The sequence below is a fragment of the Triturus cristatus genome, chromosome 2_1 (assembly GCF_964204655.1).
Source record: "Triturus cristatus chromosome 2_1, aTriCri1.1, whole genome shotgun sequence".
NCBI lineage: Eukaryota > Metazoa > Chordata > Amphibia > Caudata > Salamandridae > Triturus > Triturus cristatus.
The window spans coordinates 1,017,567,382-1,017,590,044 of record NC_140581.1 but is presented as its reverse complement, the minus strand read 5'-3'; the positions used below and the strand labels follow the sequence as shown (position 1 = coordinate 1,017,590,044).

General features: G+C 44.1%; 1 protein-coding gene across 1 annotated transcript in view; it reads right to left on the bottom strand.

Annotated features, from left to right (window-relative positions):
- MTAP (methylthioadenosine phosphorylase) overlaps positions 1-22,663 on the bottom strand; it is a 392,892-nt gene that overhangs the window by 359,138 nt on the left and 11,091 nt on the right. The window contains exon 2 of the mRNA XM_085634967.1: positions 1,721-1,807. Within this exon, the coding sequence (XP_085491093.1) occupies positions 1,721-1,807 (87 nt within the window). The remainder of the gene's footprint in view (positions 1-1,720; positions 1,808-22,663) is intronic.

The following is a 22,663-nucleotide window of genomic DNA, read 5'->3' as shown; positions in this document are numbered from 1 at the left end:
ACATTTTCCCCCACTTTTTAGCTTGCCTTATTCCTCATCTTTTCTTGTTCTGCTTCTCCTCCTCCTTTCTCCCACGTTTCTCTAGCCGGTATGTCACTGCTTTTGCTCCTACATCACCTTTCAATTAATCCCTCCCACCACTTTTCTTACTCTCCCTTTCTAGACCCATGATTCCTTTCACTGCCCCTTTCTCTTTTCTGCTCTCTCTTTCCTCTCTCTGATTCTTGTTCCTTTCATTTCAGTGTTTATTTCCTCTTACATTTTATTTTGGCTTTGTTCCTTAAGATGCTCATGTCTCAACATTTTTTCTTACTTGACTCATCATCCCGCTTTTAATTCTTTCCTCTCTCCCTCGCCTTCATTTCTCTGTGTCATTTTCCTTCCTCCCCTTTCTCACAATTTCCCTGACTCTCCTACTCTGTGTTTCCCAAACTCTGCATCTCGGTCCCTTTTGAACTGCAGTTTCTTGGACCAAACCTAGGCTTTAGCATGTTCTTAAGGGCAGTAGCTGGAGAACTTCTGCAGAGCGTACAAGACCCGCGCCATGTGAGAGCTGACTCAGGCAGCTGGTTGTCTCTTAGAACTTGCTTTGGATGATTGGCAAATGCCCGCAGTTTACTTTGTCCATGTGATTTCTGCTGATATGTGGATCACATTGTTTTGGACCACAGGCTTTGATCTGCTCAGGTTCACTCAGGGTTTTACATTTCTGCGGTGGGTAAAGAGACCCCTGCGCTACAGTGCTTAGTGATTGATAACTGAATTTACATAACACTTTTTTACTCACTGGTGTGCTGGTGCCATGGATTTCAATGCACAAGGAGAAGGCGAGTAGGGAAACTTTGTACTATTTGAGACAATTCAGAAGATTTCTGGGGAGGTATCAGTGCTTAACTTGCAAAAGAAGTAGTGCTGGGGCTCAAAGTTTTGTAGGTGTGCCAACATCTTGGGGATGTCACTCTGTTTCCCTCTGCTAAACACTTACAAAATCAGAGTTCCTAAATGTAAATTCCCCATTTCAACACCCAGGTAGTCTCATCCCCTTTTCCCAGAACTGGATAGCACATAGCATGTAAACATTCATAATACACTTCAGTAAAACAACTTTAAAACCGCCTAGCATCACGACTACCTTTCATTCCAAGAGAACCCAGCACCCTGACCCATGAGAAGATGTCAAACCATGTCATGGCCAAAGACAGTGGGCTGCTCTCTATAAACCATGCTGCACTTGATGGCAAGCATTTGAGGCATGCACATACACTGCAAAAAGGAGGTAACAAAGAAAAGGATAGAAGCATTATGTTAAAAAAATACTCCTTATGAAAAATACTAAGGGAATTTAGAGAATTGCATGGATTGAGTTAGAAGCACAGAATAATTCTATTTTAGAATTGTATGTGGAAAATACACAAAATAAGAGAAAAGGCACAAGGTACATCAGGAATATATTGGTTACAGCCAAGTCATGGCAAAAGAATACTGATGTGTAGGATTCGGGCTTCTATGTTCAATGGGCTGTTTTTGGCCTACCATACCACACAATGCCAGATCAATGTACTGGTGGTTTGAAGGATACACCAAAGGAGCACATCTTATATGGACTCAGTGAAAATGAGGAGAAAACTGAAGCATCAAAATACACAGAACAGTACAGCAAGAGAAAAAAAATATTAGAGAAGGGAAGAGAAACTAAGACAGGATAAGCAAAATGTCATACCTTGCCAAAAGGAGTGCCCACATATTTTTCAGTTCTTCCTTCTAAAATGTCTGGGTCATCCAGGCCAGATCCTCCAATAATTCCAACCTAAAACAACATGTATCACAAGTATCAGACTAAACCTTGCATCAAGCCTTTTGCCTTGGACTGTGTTTGCATCCTAAGAACTAAACTTGAACTCTTGCTCATTTAAATCCCAACAACTATATTCGGTAGGGGGAATTCAAGACCTGTTAGTTCTCAAACTTATGTCAGGTTTGGTAGCAGAATGGTTGATTTATAACAAGAGACCCAAATGATAAACAAACATTACCCAGGCCAATAAGTCTGGTGCTGGCATTTGTGACTGTAAAAGGTCAGATTTAGGACTTTAATTACTAAATCAGGATTTACAAAAACAAGATTTGAACAATTTCTGGTCCTAACATCAGCTTACGACCATGGACGTAAAAAATGCTATTTTGGGCAGTTTTTGAGGTTGTAATAAAGTTGATGTCTAAAATGTCAGCTATATTAAAGTTGAGTTGAAACTGTAGCGGTAATACTGTAATGGCCTTCATTGTTACCTATGACAATTTTTTATTTTAAAACTCGTTATTATTGTATGCTCTTTAATTTATCTAATGGTATTATAATAATCCCTTATTACCCCTTAACGCTTTCCATCCCAGAATCCATCCTTTTCTGAACTCTAAAAAACCTCTTACCACCCCTTAACGCTACACTTCCCTGAAACCTAACAGGCTCAACTACTCCTTAACGCTACGAAATCCTGAGCCCTATAACCTCTTACTAATTGTTAACGCTGCACTTCCGGTGATCCCTATAAACCACTTTACACATGCTTCCCAGAACCGTAAAAGGACCCTACCAAACCTTAATGCTACTCTTCCCTGAACCTTAAAACTTCCTCTCCTTTAAGAATAGCCTACCATGGACCATAAAAAAAACCTTACTACCCCTGAACGCTATCCTTCCCCAAGTCCTAAAAGCCATTAACTACCCCTTAAAGTTACCAATCCATGAACCCTACCAACTCCTTACTATCCCTAAAGTACTCTGTAAATGATCCTTGCAGCTAAACCCCGTACACTTACCTCTGCATATAAGACACAAAATTGTCAAATTTGTATCCCCAACTTATTTCATTCTACTTATTCACTACACAATATTAACATGACTTTTTTGTCGTCTGCTTTTTTCCCATTATATTCTTATTGCAAACCAGATTTTCATCAGTCATACATTTAGTAGATTTTGAAAATGGGTGTGAAGAGATTTCTGTTGAATGGCCAGTAAGTATGTGGTGAACACCACAAACGCATAGCTGAGCAAGTATTCACAATTGTTTCCAATGTTTTTTACGCCATATTATTTAGTGCTAAAAAAGCAGACCTTGATGTCATGGACTCCAGAGGACGTTTATTGTACCTGAATTTGGCGACTTATGACCTAGAGAATGTAGTCTCCTCCAGTGCCACAACACCCATACCCACATTCACCGGGAGGGGACTAAGGTCCACAATTGACTATGTCTGTACATCACGGAGGCTACTCCCATTCATTACAGGAGGTGTGGTCCGTGCATCGACGCTTAGCGACCATAATCCCATTGTGTTGCAGATTTTGACCCCTATGAAGCACCAGTATGCAGTTGTTGGAAGAAGCAAGGCACTAACTACCAAAGATGCTGGCACCACGTTGATATGAAGCTAGTCATTAATTATATTGTGGCCAGTAACATGGACCTAGTTGGTCTTTGTTCATCAGATGCGCAAGGCCTGGATGTGGTCACAAAAAGCTTTGGGGAATCTCAGTCCAGTGTTAAAGGTTTTTTGACCAGGCCCAAAGGCAGGGCTCCCCGTCGGGATAAGTCATGGTTTGATAAAGAACGCAGAGAGGCGAGTGATAATCTGCACAAGGATATAAAGCAAATCCCTAGAAATCAGACTTTAATTGCAGCTTGCAGGAAGGTTTATGCCCTGGCACTGAAAAAGAGAAAATCGGCAATCGAGGATGAGAAATGGGAGGCGATAGTGGTAGTCTGTTAGAACAAAAACCCTTAGGCATTTTGGAAGGCGGTGCAGGCAGGCATGTATTCGGTCCTGCACCCAGACAGAGTCACCGTTCACATTGCCCCGGAGGTGTGGTTAGATCAGTTTTCAGCGGTTTATTCCTCTGCAACTGTGAACATAGACGAGGGACTGACAGATGGGGTTGCCTGTGGTAATTTGTCTTTTAGAGGGGAGGAAGTCCTCAAAGCCATCCATGATAGCCCATGTAAAAAAGCACGGGGCCCGTACGGGGTCCCTATGGACTTATTTAAGGAGGACTCAGGAATCTTGGCGCCTGTACTCACTTATGTTTTTAACACGATTTGTAGCGAGGGGATTCTACCATCTTAGAGCCTTTTAATTGTTGTAACCATCTTTAAAAAACGTACCAATGATCCTAGGTGTTATCGCCCAATATCCCCGTTTAACTTCACCATGAAGATAATTGGCAGAGTAGTCTTAGACTGACTCCTCTTGTGGACAAGGGAGAGTAAAATTATATCCCAGGTTCAATATGGCTTCTGGAAGGGCCTAGGAACTATAGAGCAGTGACTAAATGTACATCTTATTGTGGCCAAATGTGGAAAACGTGTAATATTTTCATTAGCATAAGCAACAGCCATTTTGGCAGTGGTGTCCATTTCGTTTCCTTCGTAATACTTTCATACTCAGCTGTTTGCTTTTTCACTCTGCTTGTGTCATCTATTATAGTTGACCTCCTGACATGGCTAAGCAATGTATGTGCTGGGGGTTTGCAGCTGCTAGGGCACCTGGTCTTAGATGTTATCTGTTGACTGTTTACTGCTGCCCCTCCCTATTTGCTGACCACGTAGTCATCTATCTGCCCTTGTTTGCTGAAAGCTATTTCTAAACTTGTTCTTTCTATTTCTGTCCACATGCTTACATTGCAGAAAACCAGTATATAAGAACGAAGGTTAGTGAGTTCAGGGTACTACCTCCTGCAGCACTTGAGAGTGTTGTATGGACGTGGTCCCACTCATGAGTGATTAATAAACTTGTTATTTTATTTCAACTTCAGTGCCGATCTCTATTTTATAAGTCTTTGGACCAGTGGACAAGAGGGTGACCCTACACCAGTGTGCTCACTTTTGGGTACATTTCCACAGTTGGTGCCCAACGTCGGACCCCATCGGAGACGCAGCCGTCCGAAGGAGTGGTCTCGATGGATGATCGAAATATTACTGAGAATGTGCACTGCATGAGAAGACCCTTGTCTTTGCAGGCAGGCGTGACTATTCCGGTTTTTCCGATTTGACCCTCCGGGTGGTGGCCAGTCTCAACTGAGGCTTTATTTGGCGTATTCTGCAGTGACCATTAGGTCGACCAGAGATCGCCAGGTGGGAGTTGGAGACTTCTGTTTGGTAAGGTCGTTGAGGCGGCACTCTTGATTTGCTTGGTTTGGTTTTTTGGTTTAGTTTTAGTAATCATTCTTTGCAAAGGCTGAAGACAGGTAATGTGGAGATTTTTCTCCTTTTGGAATATTTGTTTGGAGTAGTTATATTTTATATATACTTGTGAAAACATGCCTGTTTACAGCACACTCCGTAAGTGGTGTTGCTGCTCTTGTGGTACTAAGAAAAATTTAGAGCAAAGTCAGCTGGCTCCTCCAGAACGGACGCCCAATGGAGAGATGGATATAAAATTTGGTATTTTTCCCATAATGTACGGTTCATTGTGGAACAAATACACAAAGAAAGAGTTTGATTTACAATGGCCAGTGAATGGGTCATTCGATTCTAAAAAGGTTCAATATGTAGAGTAGTGTTTATTTAAAAGAAAGAGTAGACAGGATATGGTTGATTGTGTACGTATGTGGGATAAAGAAGTGCGGGAGAGAGCAAAGAGAGCGGAAGCTATAGTAGAGAAAGAGAAGCAAAAAACGATATATCAAAAAGCGGTGGAATTAAAAGACAAAGAAATGAAGGAAAGAATAGAAAAGGAAGATAGAGAACATCGATTAGAGGTAAATGGCCAGTACCCTATTAGACGCCCTATTTATCCGATACTTAGTAAGCCTCATGATGAGTCCATTTTATTGGATCAACCCCCACCCCTGTATAAATTTCCCACTCCAAGTGCCCCCGAGGATGAGGCTTCTGACGAGGAGCATTCTTCCTCAGAGGATAAAGATAAAGACAAGCAAGCTGGGAGACCGACTTGCTCTACTTTGACTAAAGCAGAAAAAGATACATTAAAAACTGCTGCTAGAGAGGAAGCTCGTCAGACTACCACTGCACCGATCCTTGTAGTTGTGGTTCAACAGTGGAAAGATATAGACCAATTTTATTTTGTAGAAAAATTCTCTTGGGAGGTAATATATGGTTGGCGGCATATTTCTAATGAAACAGAGCCAGATGATACAAGTACTGATTATAAACAGTTAGTAGATGGGACTTTCCTTTTTTCAAACCTACCTGATATGATGAGACGAGTGGTCAAATTACTAAATGAAACATTGCATTTACAAAAGGAGCAAGAATTAGCAAGAAAAAAATACAATTGTAGAAACAGTTCAATCCCAAGCACAGAAAGTAGATGCTCTGGTGGATGAGAATGAACCCAGTAGTAGTGAAATTACTATGAAACCAATGCATGAAGCTGCACCCCTGTATGTTCCTCCGAAGGGTGCGGGAACAAATGATGATTAAACTTCGGATGATGCAAAGGGATATTTTATATATAATTGGGTTTACACTCCTTGGAGTAGAGCAGATGTTATGGCTCTTAAAGCTGCTTTTCCCCACCCCCGGAAAACTCCAGCCGCCTTCTATGAGGAGGTGGAAGGAGCCATCAGCTTCTGCACTATGGCCTTGCCAGATAACGATATGTTCTTCTGGCTTATTTTGCCCCCCGATATGTGGAGAACAATACGTAAAATAGATGATAATGTGGCATATGGTGATACCTGGGAACATTTAGAAGAAATAGACACGGAAAGGGAGCCTGCGCAGAAACTTCATAAGGAGATATTAGATCTTCCTAAAGCTATTGTGATTCAGTTGAAAACTCTCATACCCCCTAAGAAAAGAGATTGGACTACGTTAGTATCCTGCAAACAGAAAAAGGATGGGTCAGTTTCTGATTTCTTTTCAAAATTTGAGGAGACATTCCATGATTTTAGCGGCCAGTCATTGGCTGATGGTACGGGTAAGCATTTGTTTGTCGATAAATTTGTCGCTAATATGTTACCGGAAATAGCTAGTCGCTTAAAGGCTAGTGAGAGTTCTTGGACCACGTCTTCCCCAGTTTCACTTTTGACTATGGCCCAATAATATGAGTGACAGGAACAGGAAGCAAAAGGCAGGGAGAATAAGAACGTTAAAGAATTAAAGACAAAAGTTATGTTGGCTCAAGTATATGTTCCACTATTTAGAGGAGGTGGAAAAGGCGGACGTGCCATGTATACACCTGGAGTGCCCCCTCTCCCTCGAGCAAATTTGTCCCCTGATCAGTGTGCTTATTGTAAAGAGACTGAGCATTGGAGTTCTGACTGCCCTCTTTTGCGAGGTCAGCAGTACCAGCGAGGAAGGGGAAGTATGAGAGGACACCGAGAGAATTCAGGAAACCGGGGGGGTACAGGAGCTCGTCCCAGGTTTGAGGCAGTTGAACAAGGACCAAATTACTCTAATACTTTTGATAGACGAAATCAATACCAAATGTCTGATTATTCTGCTGATGCACTTACAGATTCCGATTACACATAGGGATGCCTAGGATGGGATAAGGGTCCGGTTGAGGTGCCAGTAGATCCAATGGGTCCTTATGTTGAAGCAAATGTCTTGGGATCTACTGATCGGTTTCTGGTTGACACAGGGGCTACCTGTAGTTCTCTGTCTAAAACGTTAGTTCCTAGGGCTCCCCTGTCCGACACAATGATAACATCAATAGGGTTTGAATGCAAATGGCTGTGAAAGCAGGCTAGGTGTAAGTGCTCGATCGGACTTGACAAAATCACCGCAGCATGTCTATTTTTGCTTTCCCCTAATACGCCAGACAACATTGTGGGTATCGATATGCTTAAATATTTTCGTGCTACAATACTTTGTTCTCCGGAAGGTGTGCGTGTTATTTTAAATGACAATTATCCAATGGTTGAGAGATCCTACCTTATCAATGAGGATGCCGCTCTGGCGTCCCTACCTTGTACTTTGTGGGCTAGATCAGGTCAAATGGTAATTTCACCTGTGCACATCCAAGTAAAAGGTGTTTCATTGCCTCGTCTGCCCCAATACAAAATATCCCGAGAGGGTGAAGAAGCACTAGTAGGTATTGTTTAGGATTTGATTAAAGTGGGGGTAGTGGAAGAAGTCCCCTACAATACTTGCAATAGCCCTATCCTTCCTATTTTGAAAAAAAGACACTAACACTAAAATGTACAGATTTATTATTGATTTGCGAGAGGTTAATAAAATTGTAGTGCCCCAATATCCGGTAGTTTCTGATATCACGACCCTTCTCACTACGGTCCCTCCCACTGCTTCTACATTTTCGGTGATCGACTTAAAGAATGCACACTCAATGTACACGAGAGGGTAAGTTGTGCCCTCTCGGTTTTAACACAGATGTACGGTGATAAACAATGCCTGTGCGCATAATTTTTCAGCTGTCCTTGATCCAGGTTTCCGAGCGGTGGCAGCAACGGCTGTATCTATACGCCAGAGTGAGGGAATAGTTTTGTCACATAAATTGCTTGTGTTAGTAACCCATTCAGTTGAGGCTATGCTAAATCAAACAAAGATGCAACATTTGACTAGTGCTCGTTTGAGAGGATATGAATTGACACTTTTGGCCCCCATATCACGTTAAAAAGATGCCTGACAATAAACCCTGCCACATTGTTGCCATTTCCAGCTACTCAGTCACAGTTACAAGAGTCACATGATTGTATATTTCTCACTGAAGAGCAAACAAAGGGTTGTGTTGACCTACAAGATACACCTCTTCCTAGTGTTGATGGGGAAGTTATGGGTTGATGGCTCATGCCTGAAATTACCCGATGGCACTACATCTGCTGCCTATGCTATTATGACACTTCAGACAGTAGTTGAGACAGCTCGCATCCCACAGAAGTCGGCCCAAGCTGCCGAGCTGATTGCACTAACAAGAGCATGTGGGATTAGTAAAGACTTACTTGTCAATATTTTTACTGACAGCCAGTACGCATTCAAGGTGGCACATAATTTTGGTCGCTTGTGGAAAGAAAGGGACTTCCTCACCTCACATGGGACACAGATAGTGCATAATCTTCTTACTGCCCTAACCTATCCTAAGAAAGTGGCAATTGTTAAGTGTAGTGCACACAAGAAAGTTACTGATAAAATAGGAGCAGGTAATGCCTTTGCGGATCACACAGCCCGTGAGACCGCAATGCAGCGAAGTACCACATCTATGTATGTGGTGAAGTCACAAGCTGAACGTTGGCATGATGCGAGGCAGGAAGTGCTGGACATGCAACAATCTGCCTCTGCTAATGAACTAGATCAATGGTCTAAGGAGGGAACACTGTATGATGAGGGCTGCTGGGGGAATAAAGATCTGACCAAATGAAAGTTACCCACAGCATACTTATACCCTTTGATTCACGTGGGCCGGCACATGTTGGTGCATCCTCAATGGCAAAACAATTTATGCAAGTTTGGGATCATCCTGATATTGCCGGCACTGCTAAAAAGATAGTCCAGTCTTGTCTGGTCTGTCTCCAGTAAAATCCTGGAAAGGGAACGCAAACTCCAACAGGAGGGTTTGCGACACCAACTGCACCTTTTGAGGTCCTGCAAATGGATTACATTCAGTTTGAGCTCTGTAATAATCTAAAGTATGTCCTAGTAGTGGTTTGTGGCTTCAGTAAATGGGTGGAGGCGTATGCTACGAAGGATAATACAGCTCTCACAACAGCAAAAGTTCTCCTAAAGGAGTTCTTCTCTCGATTCAGCGTTTGTTGGGTCCTATGGAGTGACAACAGACCTCATTTCATTGGGCAAGTTGTAGAATATGTCATGAAAGGGTTGGGGATTAAGCAGAAATGTCATGCCGCTTTCACCCACAGTCAGCAGGTCTGGTGGAGCGTTATAAATCACCCTGAAATCGAAATTGGCTAAAATACAGGCTTCCACGTCTTTGAAATGGCCTGATGCACTGCCCCATGCCTTGCTTTCTATTAGATTGATACCACATACACGATCTGGCCTTACGCCACATGAGATCGTCTTTGGGAGGCCCATGAATATTTGGGGGGGGTCCCTAAGCCTCGCCCTATACATGATGTTCCCCACATGTTGATGAGCAACTATTTGTCCCAGTTAACGGACAGCTTGCCTTCTATTTATCAGCAGGTGCGGGAAGCTCCTCCAGACAGGTCGCAGGGTGAGGGCCACGATCTGAGGCCTGGCGATTTTGTGCTGACAAAATCGTTTCAACTGAAAAATTCTTTGGCACCTCGGTAGCGTGACCTAGAGCAGGTCCTCCTTGCTACCAGAACTGCAGAGCGAATGACCAACCAGAAGAATTGGGTCCATGCCAGCCATTGCCGAAAAATTCTGCATGCCTTCGTGAGCCCAGCTGTGCTGACAGATCACCACGACATCCTGGTCACCGAGAAGGGACGAGCAGCGTCACCTGAAGGGCCTGAGGAAGTCTTCCCGGTGCATCTAGATATCTGCTTCGATCCAGGAAGAAAGACACTTCATCGCAGAAAGAGACTGTTGGAGCCACTGTCCTGGGTGGTTAAAGACTGACTACAAAGGGGGGGTAGTCTTTTAGTGACTACTCGTCTCAACGTTAGAAAAGAACCAACACCCGCCCAGGACCTTAGGGCATCATCTGTTTTGTTGTTTGCAGACGAGATGAACATGCCTGAGGAGAAGATATCGAATGCTGCAAAAATCTGAAGCAAATGCACAATGTTCATCACTGGGCTAACTTAGACTGCTGTCATCATTGCTGTGATAATGTGTGTTGTGGAGGAAGTAACTCCGGCTTGAAACTTATTGACTGCTACTACTCCTGTCCCCACAGAACATTATTACTTCACTCTTCCCTATCATGAAAAGAAGCACCGAATGTCATATCTCAATAACACTTTCATACAAATGTTGCATCATACTCATAATGCTACAAACACTACCAACTGCTGGGTATGTGGAATGATGCCAGCCCATCAGAAGAAGGGAGGAACACCTTCCATTCCCTTGCCGTTCTCGCATAATGGCTCCTGTAGAGCCTGGTTCACGCTGTTGTGGGCCTCTGAAATTAGTAACATTACTCTAGCTGATGTAGGAGGACTCAATGCACAACTTAATAAGATATGTTACCGCGATGAGGAAGGGGACCCACAAGCCAAAGGAACTGTACTGGAAATGGAGGAGTATCGCAAAGGAGATTCCTCCACAAGCTATGTTTTCCCCAACACTCGAACGGCCAAGGGTAACGGGCCTCCTGTTATCGCTGTTACTAGAGTCCGAGCAAATCGTTGTGTGCGCAGTTTTGGCAGTATCCCTGTAGGAAAAAGTGACTGTACTACAGTATGGCATATCACTGGAATGAACAATAGCAGTTTTCTATCTTCACATAACACTTATTTGATTTGTGGAAGTAAAGGTTACTATCATCTACAAATTGAATGGTCTGGAATATGCTATGTGTCCTTCTCGCTTCCTCCTGTGTTCTTAGCACCTGCATCTGATCATAAAGATCAAAAATTGTTTAATGACATTTCCTTGAACCGATTCAAAAGAACTATAAATAATGATGAAGTGGATCAAACTGACACTGCGTTACAGCAATATGTTCACTTTAATTTGGGATTCTTTTTCTTTGTTGGTGTGGCTTTAAATAGCAGGAAAATACAACGCATGACCTGAGTGGTAGAGTCAGTGACTAATTAAACAGCAATGGCTCTTGGAAATATTACAGATGAACTCCAAATTACGAGAATTGTGACTTTGCAAAATAGAATGGTATTAGATGTAATCTTAGCTGATCGTGGCGGAGCATGTCGCATTATCGGGAGTAGTTGCTGCATATTTATCCCTGAACACGCCCCTTCTGTTTATGATGCCATTTCTAAAATGCATAAAATAGCCACTGAGATACATTAAGACTCAGGAACATGGATTTGGATTGGATGGTTGTGGAGCATATTTTCTGTATGGGGTCTGAAAGTATTGTCGGCCTTATTCATAATTATTGCAATTCTCTTCTCTTGTTGTTTATGTATTCAATGTGGGCCAATTCTCTGTTCCCTCTGTATTCCACTTATACTACTTGTGTACCATCTAAAACGAATGTCCAAAATGTAAATGCCCGTTTAGCAATAGAACGAGAAATCTGTGAAATGATGGTAATTAACATTCATGATGTGTATCGTACCCCTTTGAAGAAATAAGAAAATGTCACCGCTTATGCTAAAAGGGTCATCTGTGGAAAACGTGTAATATTTTCCTTCGCATAAGCAACAGCCATTTTGGCTGTGGTGTCCATTTCGTTTTCTTCGTAATTCTTTCATACTCTGCTGTTTGCCTTTTCACTCTGCTTGTGTCATCTATTTTAGTTGACCTCCTGACATGGCTAAGCAACTTATGTGCTGGGGGTTTGAAGCTGCCAGTGCACCTGGTCTTAGATGTTATCTGTTGACTGTTTACTGCTGCCATAAGCATTCCTGCTCCCCCTACCTATTTGCTGACCACGTAGTCATCTATCTGTCCTTGTTTGCTGATAGCTATTTCTAAACTTGTTCTTTCCATTTCTGTCCACATGCTTACATTGCAGAAAACCTGTATATAAGAATGATGGTTTGTGAGTTCAGGGTACTACCTCCTGCAGCACTCGAGAGTGTTGTATGGACGTTGGCCCACTCATGAGTGATTAATAAACTTGTTATTTTATTTCAACTCCAGTGCAGATCTCTATTTTGTTGGTCCTTGGACCCATGGACAAGAGGGTGACCCTGCACCAGTGTGCTCACTTTTGGGTACATTTCCACACAAATATAAATATGCAAGGGGGACGCCAATCCATCTCACATTCATGGACTTATCTAGCACCTGTGACTGTGTGAACCGATCAAAATTATGAGCAACCCTTGAGTTTAGGGGCCTTGAGGCAGACTTGGGGTCCTTTCTTAGACTCCTACAATGGGATCTTTCAGCCTCAGGAATATTTGTTGAGGCTGGTGAGTGTACTTCTCCATTTAAAGTCAATTGTGGTGTATGTTAAGGTTGCGTACTCACCCCTATACTCTTCTTACTATACACTAATGACTTGGAGAGGACATTGGATGTTGTCGGGCAGATGTACTGTTTGTCAAGAGCAAAGATGTGCCCACCTTATTATATGCGGATGAAGTGGTGCTTCTCGGTAGAACGGCGAATGGCTTGAAGACCTTGCTCAGCACTGTTGTGGAATTCATGAAGGGCCTTGATTTGGAAACAAACTATTCTAAAATGTTTGTCATGGTGTGTGGCCCTAGGAACACCAAAACCTCTAACTTATTGATTGGAAGGTAGTAATGAGATAGCGTGTCCACTTTTACTCACCTTGGATTAGAATTTGATGATGCTTGCAAATGGTCTGCATGCTTTAGATGCTGAGTAACCCAATTCTCTTGTGGTATTGCACCATTTTTTCTCATGCTGCCTGAACTGGTAGGAAACCAGTAGCTCAGTTATTAGAAATCTACAAAATGAAGTGCATCCCGACCCCGACATAAGGCATGAGGTTATGGAGCTAAAGAGATGCTGCTATCATCCAAGTAGAGGAAAATAGATTAGATCCTCGCCTATTGGTGGTTTCCCCATCGACCCCTAGTTTTTCTTCACATCAAGAACTAGGACTCGAGTATGTTGAGGAACCTTATTGGCGCCGCTTCTGTGGCTCTTTAATGCTCTATTTGGTAAAACATGGAGGCAGAGCTAAGCCAGCCAGTCGTCAGAGATCATCTTTCCTTTAAGATAGTTTCTTTAATTATGGTCTTATGGTTCGCATGTAGTCCAATTTACTGATCTATTTTAAATATTTAAATAGTTGCCTGTTTTTTATATTAATTATGTTTGCTTTATATTATGCTTGTCTTTTATGATCATCTGTGAAGTAATCGAACAAAGATTACCTGACTTGCTAAAAATGCAGTAGTACACATTGGAAATTTTACCTTGGGACTTAATGGAAGCCCAAAATCTTCAGCGGGGCAAGGCAGCAGGCTGTAGCTAAGGTTGGTACCAAATGGTCTAGATAGCTGTGGGACGAGGTCCCAGTGAATCTGTTTGGTTTTGGCAGAAAAGCCTGAGCGGAGGAAATTCGAATTTTGAGCCCAAGGAATGTCCCACGCCAGCTGGATACTTTTGCTGCATTCAACCTGTCAAGATTTCTTTGTTCCTACTTAGCAGATGCGGCTGGTGGATTATTGAAATTAAATGGTGGGGCCCATAGCCCTACCTACCAGTTTGTGTCGGGCCTTGCCAACCTCCGCACCACACATTCAGATCACGCACAAGCAGACATGCACCCAGACATTCACATGCAATCTCAGCACACAGACCTTTATACGCAAAAACTTACCTGCAGCAGGCCCATGATTTCCAACTCCCCTATCTGTCTCCAGCAGCCAGAGGCAGATCCACGAGCTTCCACTCAATCAGAAGGTGAAATAGGGTTGAAGGTACCAGGGGAAGAACATGTTTTACCCATTTCAGCATCTGAGAGTGTGTAACTGACAAACCCTGAAGCTTCATTATCTAACAAGCTGCACTGTGTGAAATTAGTGCAAAACTGGGGGTATGCATCAATACAGGTGCAATGGCAATGTTTTTTGTGAAATACTACAAATGGTACCAGTTCCTAAAGGGAGATAAAGGGACAGCAGCCTATTATGGTTGCAGAGAAAAGGGGGGTTAGGTGTCTCCAAATCAGGAATGCGTGTGTGGGAGTGGGGAGTGGTACTCCTGTATGTGTTGTGCCCTCACACACCCTTTCAGATGTAGAGCATCATCATTGGGCACTGCTCCTCGTGGGGTTGGCGCTGCAGTCCCTCACGGGCCCTACAAGAGGGCTCTCTGTTGGAGATCTTTTTAGGAGTTGCCGCAGTTGTGCATGAGGGAGTGTGGGCCAAGTGGTGATAGTGAGTGTTGTTAAAATAACCCGTTGGTACCCTGATAGGTTTATTGGTGAGTCCTCTGGGTTAGGTTAAAAACAAGACGGGATGGAGATGCACTTTACGCTAATTGAGAGGGGATAGAGCAGATATAATCTCTCTACTCTCAGCCGTATAGCAGTGTTCTTGTGATGTTTAAAGGTGAAGAGTGGTCGACACGTTTCGCGCTATTAATGGGTCCGTAATGGATCCCGGAGCGCTTCATCAGGACTTTAAATAATAGTGAGGAAAGGGTATAATCAGGGAAAGACACCCTATATTACTACAAAACCTGGTGTTGAGGTTGTGTAAACACGGTATGGTTTTGAGACACGCATTATGCGTGTACTCTAGTTCAAACCCTCCCCGAGGTGGTGTAAGGCTTCTTCGACGGGTAGCGGTAGAGTGGGGAGAGGAAGTTATCGCCCTCCAACCATATCCTGGAGACCTAACAGCCTGCCCAGTCCGCCGGTGTTTTTTTGTTACTCTGATTATAGAAAAAGCAGCACATTCTTTACTCAGATTTTAGGTGCAGGGCGGTTTCTTGTTTCCATTATTTCGATATCAGAATACAGGACTGCGGTGCATTGGAAAAACTCCTGTCAGTATTTAGGTTTATATTTGTTAATTCGTTTTTCTGAACTGCTGACCTTTGGTTAGGCCCAGCACTTTTTGTTTAACCTGGACATGTGCAATTCATTACATAAATCTTATTTCATACTTGGAAAATACAAGGAATTTCATCTAGGCATTTTCTTACTAGGCAGCATACGTGTATGGGCAAATATACTCATTACCTGTTTTTGGCTGTGACCACGAAAGTGTTGCAGCTTTATCCCAGTTTACTTTGATTTAATGTTTAGTTGTCCGTCAGACAAATTAGACATTAAATCCTCTTGCCCCTAACAGAAATCAACATATCTCGGGGGTCGGGATATGAATTTCCCAGCCCTGTTAAGTAGCCCCATAAAACATGTCCTAGGCCTGCCATAGCAGCCTAAATGCAGTTTTAAGCTGCCAATTTGACTTGGCAATAAAACCCCCTTGCCAAGCCTTAAACTCCACTTTTATTGCATATGTCACCCCTATGGTAGGCCCTAGATAGTACATAGGGCAGGGTGCATTCAAATTAAAAGGTTGGACAGGTACTGTTAAATTTTACATGTACTGGTAGGGAAAAACTCCTAAATTCGTTTTTCACTATTGTGAGGCCTACGTTTCCTAAAGGATAACACTGGGTTACCTTATTGCATTTAATAAGTGCTAACTTTTGTTTGGAGACAGATATGCATTTCATGTACCTGTGACATTGTAATTAAAAATCCTCTTTAATGGTAAAGTTGGATTTTAACTTCCAATTTTGAAAGTGACACTTTTAGAAAGTTGGCATTTTCCTGCCTTTGCCATTATGTGCCTATAGATTGTCCTGGTCACATGACTGGGTGTAGTTGGTATTTGGGCTTAGTGAATTCCTCCCAGACAGTCACACAATAGAGGGACTAGGTGTGCCTGAATAGGCCATCTGCTGGCAGCATGGGAGGGGCGAAGCTGGGCACAGCAACCCTTGCAACTGAATAGTCTGTGCTCTTCCTTCTCACAAAGTGCCTGTCACCACTGCACTGTCCCTGGAGCCAGCTTGGAGCTAGGGCAGGGGAGTCAGGAAATTCCAAGCAGTTCAAAGACAAAACCTCTCGAAACTTCTCCTACTTTAAAGAAGGCACCAGGTATAAAAATAGGACCCTCAGAACCATTCTTCAATCCACATTCTTGACCTGCGGAAGGCCTCTCAGAGGACTGCTGCTGTGGCCTGCTGTGCACTACACAAGACTGCACTGCTGCACTTAAAAGGATTGCTTTGCTACCTGTAGCCTGCCTTGAACCCTCAGAGGCCTGCCTTGCTGATTAAGCCCTTCTTCTTCACCTAAACCCAGGACTACCAGAGTGACTCCAGGGGCTAGTTTGCTGGCCTGCTGTTCAAAGCTACAGTCACATAACAGGCTCCCACCATCTTGAACCCACACCTGGACACAGCCTGACTGAGTCCTAACCCCCCTCCCCAAGAGGTACCCCTCTAGTCCTGAACCCTTGATGATAGTGCTAAAGGTACCCAGATAGCCAAAATCCAATATTTGGGAGTCTGAAAAGTTTTGGGCTAAAAACTGCTCTTAAAATCGAGAGAAGACAGGGACCAACCTGCTTACCTATCTGCCCAAGGTGGCATTACAGCTGACTTTGCAGCAGCTCCTGCTACTTCATTCTCCGCAGGAGAAAATACTGGTCAGCAGTCCTTCGCCCAAAGGGTATCCAGCCTCCTGGATCGCTCATCGGCTACAGCCTCCTGCCTCGTCCCACTGGAGATTTTCGACTCCCAAAAAAGAGACTAAGTCTGAAAGTAGAGATCCTCATTGCGACTTTGTCCAGTGGCTCCCCGATAATGACGCTCCCTCCTCGGACACCGCCTGCAGCCTTGCCCTGTTGAACTTTACCAACTCAGAATTTTTCTTCAAAATTTCTTGTAAGTCCGAAGTTAAGCGCTGACAGTGTCCAATCCACTACATGCATCTAACCTGTGCCCCATCGCAGTGGGACATATTTTTCGACTTTGACCCGGTCTGACACGACTAGATGCTTGGTGCTTTGATCTTTAAGGCACTAGTTTTATTTAAAACTTTAAAAATTCATAATTCCGGTTCTACTGGTTGGCTTTCTGTCATTTTGGTGTCAGTTTATTTAATTTTACTCTATTTTTCTAAATCGGTGCGGGATTTTTCTTGTGTTGTGTTTTCACTTTATTACTGTTTGTGTGCTGCATAAATACTTTTCACCTTGCCTCTAAGTTGAGCCCGACTGTCTTTGTGCCAAGCTACTAGAGGGTTCAGCAAAAGCTAATTTAGAAGCTTTTGTGGTTCACCCTGACCGGGATTGTGGCTGCTGTTTGAACAAGGGTTATCGTCCCCCTTTTAACCAACAACCCAATTTCTCAAAACTTGTCACCACCGCATTGTTCATTACAGACAGCTTTCAGCCACGACAAGGGAAGTAGAAAACTTCAAGGGGAATTCTCTCAAAACTTCTCCTACTTCGAAGTAGGCACTAGGTAAAAATAGTGGATCCTCAGACCCAACTCTCCAGTCCTGGACCAGTGGATGCTACAGAAGGACTGCTATGCTGCTTTGCTGCCAAAAGGGATGACACTCTGCTGCCCTGCTACTCCACTGCTCTGTTGCCTGTGGCCCTCTTTACCGAGAAGGAAGCCTGGACCTTCACCCTTCATCCCAGGCTAAAGTGACTCCAAGGGAGCGCCAGCTGATCTCTAGTTCTGAGCTACAGGGGAATAGCAATCTCCACATGCTTCCTGCACCTGCCCAACTGATCTGCTCCCTGGACCTGCAATTAAAACTGCCAGAGCCCTGCTGGCCTCAGCTGGAATGAGTTCCTGACCCCTAAGAGGTGCCCCTCAAGTCCTGGACCCTTCTGAATTGGTGAGAGATTTTACTTTTGTTGACTTTTCATTTTATTATTGTTTCAAGTGTTTATTACTGTTTGAAGTGCTGTATAAATACTTTACATATTGGCGTCAATTTAAGAGTGACTGCTTTTGTGCCATGCTATTAGAGGGTTAAGCACAGGTTACTTTGAGGTTTGCTTGTGTTTCACCTCAACAGAAATTGTGGTTGCTGCTACAGTAGGATTTCTCCCCCTGTAGGAAAGTCACCCTTTTTGGCATGTCACCCAAACTTTGCCTGGTATTTTCTGTGATTTCAACTGGAAATGCACTGGGTTCCTGCTAACCTGGTCCCCTGTCAGATCTCTTTCCCAAAACTGTGCAATGTACTCCAATTGGCAATACCTTTGACACTCCCAGTAAGTCCCTAGTAAGTGGTACCCCTGGTACGTGGTGCAAGGAGCCCAAAGAGGGTCCTTAAGGGCTGCAGCACAAATTTTGCCACCCTAAAGGACCCCTCACCAACACATACAGACTGCCACTGCAGGCTGCGTGACTTGGAGCAGACAAAGGCGAAAACATGACATGGCACACATCCCTGTGTGCAATGCCCACAGACACTGTATGAAGTATAGGTAAGTCACCTCTACTGCAGGCCATCCAGCTCTAATGCGGAGTGCACTATAATACATGTGAGGGCATAACTGCATAAGCAGATATGCCCCTGTGCTGGTCAGCCCAATTGCTGCCAGTACAAGTGAACAGGGAAGCCATTGTGAGTACATGTCCTGGACACTGGTGACAACAAGTTCCCCAGCAACATGATGGCTTCACTAAAAATAGGTATGTTTCGTATCAAACATCTTGTATTAATACACCCATGCTGATCACAGTTTGGGATTTATTAATACATGCCTATAGAGGGCACCTTAGAGGTGCACACTGAAAACCTACCAGACACTGGTGTACTGACTGGTTTTCGCCAGCCTGCCACCAAAGATGAGTTTCTGACCCCCAAGTGTGAGGGCCTTTGCTCTCAGGAGGTCAGAAACAAAGCCTGCTGGGGAAGAGGGTGTTCACACCCCCTCCCAAAGGATGACCTGCTCATTAGCATTCCAAGACAGGGGAGCTTCAAAGAAGTCACCGACCATGCTCACAGGAAAGGAAGCCAATCCCCTTTGTCCAGAGCCGTTTTTCACCGGGACAGGTGGAAAAGTTAGCTAGTGAGGCAGGTGTGCCCACTCTCAGGCTAGTACCACCCCTTAGGTGGGCTACCTGAAGTGGACACAACTTTCAGAGTTGGCCATCTGTGTGATGGCAAACTTAGGAACTCTAGGATAGGGTTATGCACACTTTCCAAAGGAAGTGGTCATGTAGAAGGGATTAATGACCCAAAGGGTAGGTAACCCATTGGCTACTATCCTAAACTCCCCTAATTGCCCCAAATTCAGTATTTAGGCGAGCCCCTGGCGCCAGAAAAGCAGATCCTGCTGACCTGAAAGAAGGCAATGAACACAAGTGTCACACAGAGCAAGGACAGAAGATACAGCAACTGACTTGGCACCATCTCTGCCGGCCTGCACCAAAAGACAACTAGTCATGCAGCTCCTGTATCTCCAAAGCCTGGCAGAGCCTCCAGGACTTCACCCAGGAACCAAAGAACTCCTGTGAGACAGCAGAACTTTTCTTCTGCATCCTGTAGTTTCTAAAGAATGAGCTGTGAGGCTCCATGACCGCAGACACCTGACGCCGGAAAGCACCACTGAACCCAAGCCGCCTAGCCTGAGCTGAAGTGGGCCAACTGTGTCAACGTGGTCCCAGACCCTCCAGACTTGAAGACTACCTTGGGTTTCCGCGCTGTGGACTTTTCAACTCTGCTTGAAGCCACTGTTTGCAGGCCCCCTCTGACGTGACCGCTCCTTGTGACAAAGACCCGACCCCTAAGGACATCTCTGCAGCGGTCACCCCTGGCCCGTGAAGAAGAGGACCAAACATTGTTAGGCCTGAGCCCCCCCTGTTGGTTCAGCCCAACTGGCCACCCTGCCAAAACATGCAGCCTCTGTCACAAAGACCAATCCCCATTGACTTCCATCGGCACCTGATGCTGTGTTGCACCCCTGCACCAGGCCGCCCTAGTGCCACTGGTGGTGACTGGCTGGTGCTGCCTTGGACCTCGCCTTACACTCACCTTAAGTCCAGGAGATTGGTCTTGTAAGTCGCTGTACTGTACCTGAACGCCGTACTTGTTTTTCCTCTCTTAGGATGACATTGCAGCTTCTAAAAATTGCACTAAGTGTCGACTTTTCAAATGCAAAAGTATTTCTCTTCAAAAACGTACTTAACTGATCATATTGGTTCTGGTGCCTAAATATATATAAAGATATGTGTAATTTGTATAAATTGGTGTGGATCTCCTTATTGAGTCATGTGCATCTTTTGACTATTGTGTGTATTTGCAAATGTCTTACTCTCCTCTCTGATAAGCCTAAGGCTGCTCAACCACACCAGCCCCCTAAAAAAGCACCTTGGGATTCCTAGAGCAAGTCCCAGTCCACTCATAAGGGAACCCCTGGACTCTTTGCACGATATATCTCATTTTGATATATCATATAAAGAGACAGCTTTCTACACCCCCTCAACCAATAACTCAATTTCTTACAGGGGTGACTTAGTATTGTTTAAAATTAAGATTTAGACCTGTCAAAAGAGTTTATTTTGACATGTTGAATTGCAGTTTTTAAATTGCCCCAGTCAAGCTACAATGGTAAGCCTGAAGCCATGTTTAAACTGCCACTGTAGTGGAGGGCACAATAGGTGCTGCAATCCACTAGTGGCATTTAATGTACAGGCTCCAAGTACGCCTTGTACCATAAACTAGGGACTTATAGGTAAGTTAAATATGCCAATTAGGGTTATACCAGTTAAACTATGTTAAAATAGAGAGAACATGCACTTTATTCCTGGTTAGGAAGGATAAGGTGTGAAGAGTTCTACAGCTAGTACACAACAGATAGGGCAAAATCCGAGGGTACACCACACAAAAGATGGCCATTTCAAATTTGAGGATCCTCATTTCCAGAACCAGCATTCAATAAGGCAATTCCACCACAGCAAGATGGGCTTGTTGCCACAAATCTTTCTCCCTTACATGTAATTGTTATCCTAAATGTCAATTCAAACACACCACTGAGATTTGTTACCTCATCTCCACCCTCACACCCAATGTCCTCTTCCTCACTGTTAGACCTGTCTCAACCCCACTTCTGCGCTCAACATCACCACTGCAATACCCAAAGGATACAAGATCACCCATTGTGACCACATCAACAAGCCTGGGGGAGGAATCGCCATCATACACAAGGAATCCATCAAATACACCCCCACAAAAAAAAGCCCTTCCCCTTTTTAGAAAAAAAATAAGACCCTCCTCCTTACAGAGGCCTGGACATAACACACACTTTGACCTGGGACCAACAGTCACTCTCTGGGATGGGCCATAAGTACTCTCTCCTATTGCTTAGAGACCTGCTAGTTATTATGCACTCCACAAATCCTAATTAACATTAACAAATGGCATTACCCTAGCCATGGAACACCTCAACTTTCGACTTCAAACAGACAGCAAAACCACCATGAGGGGCACCTTCGCCTACCGTCCTCCAGGACCACTTCCAGTATTCTGCAACTTTATCACTGTCTTAAACACCCCCCTCGCCATACACTCCAACAACTACATTTTCCTCAGCAACTTCAATCTCGATGATCACAATGACATCAACACTACCAACCTTCTCAACAGCATAGACAACATCAGACACACCCAACTCGTCCACGACCCCACACACACTGCAGGTCACACGCTAGACCCCATCTTTACCTCCAGCGACCGCATCAGGCACAGCCACATCATAGAACTCACCTGAACCGACCACTCCATTGTCCACATGACATCACATGCTCACAGACCTCCGACCCCAGTCTGCCCAACGCCCCCAACCACAGCTGGAGCAAAGTCTCAAAGGACACATGGATCAATGCCCTCAACACCATCCACCCCATCGTCTCCAACAATCTAGACCAGAACATCAGAAACTTTAATAATTAGATCACCAACTGTGCCTTTAACATCAATCCCATCGGCAACAACACCCACAGAAGGCCCACCAAGCAGGTACACTGAAGACCTCAGAACTGCTAAATAACACTGTAAACAACTGGAAAAGAGATAGTGCACCAGCAATGACACAACCAACAAGACCGCCTTTAAGACAGCCCTCAACCTCTACCACAGTTGAGAG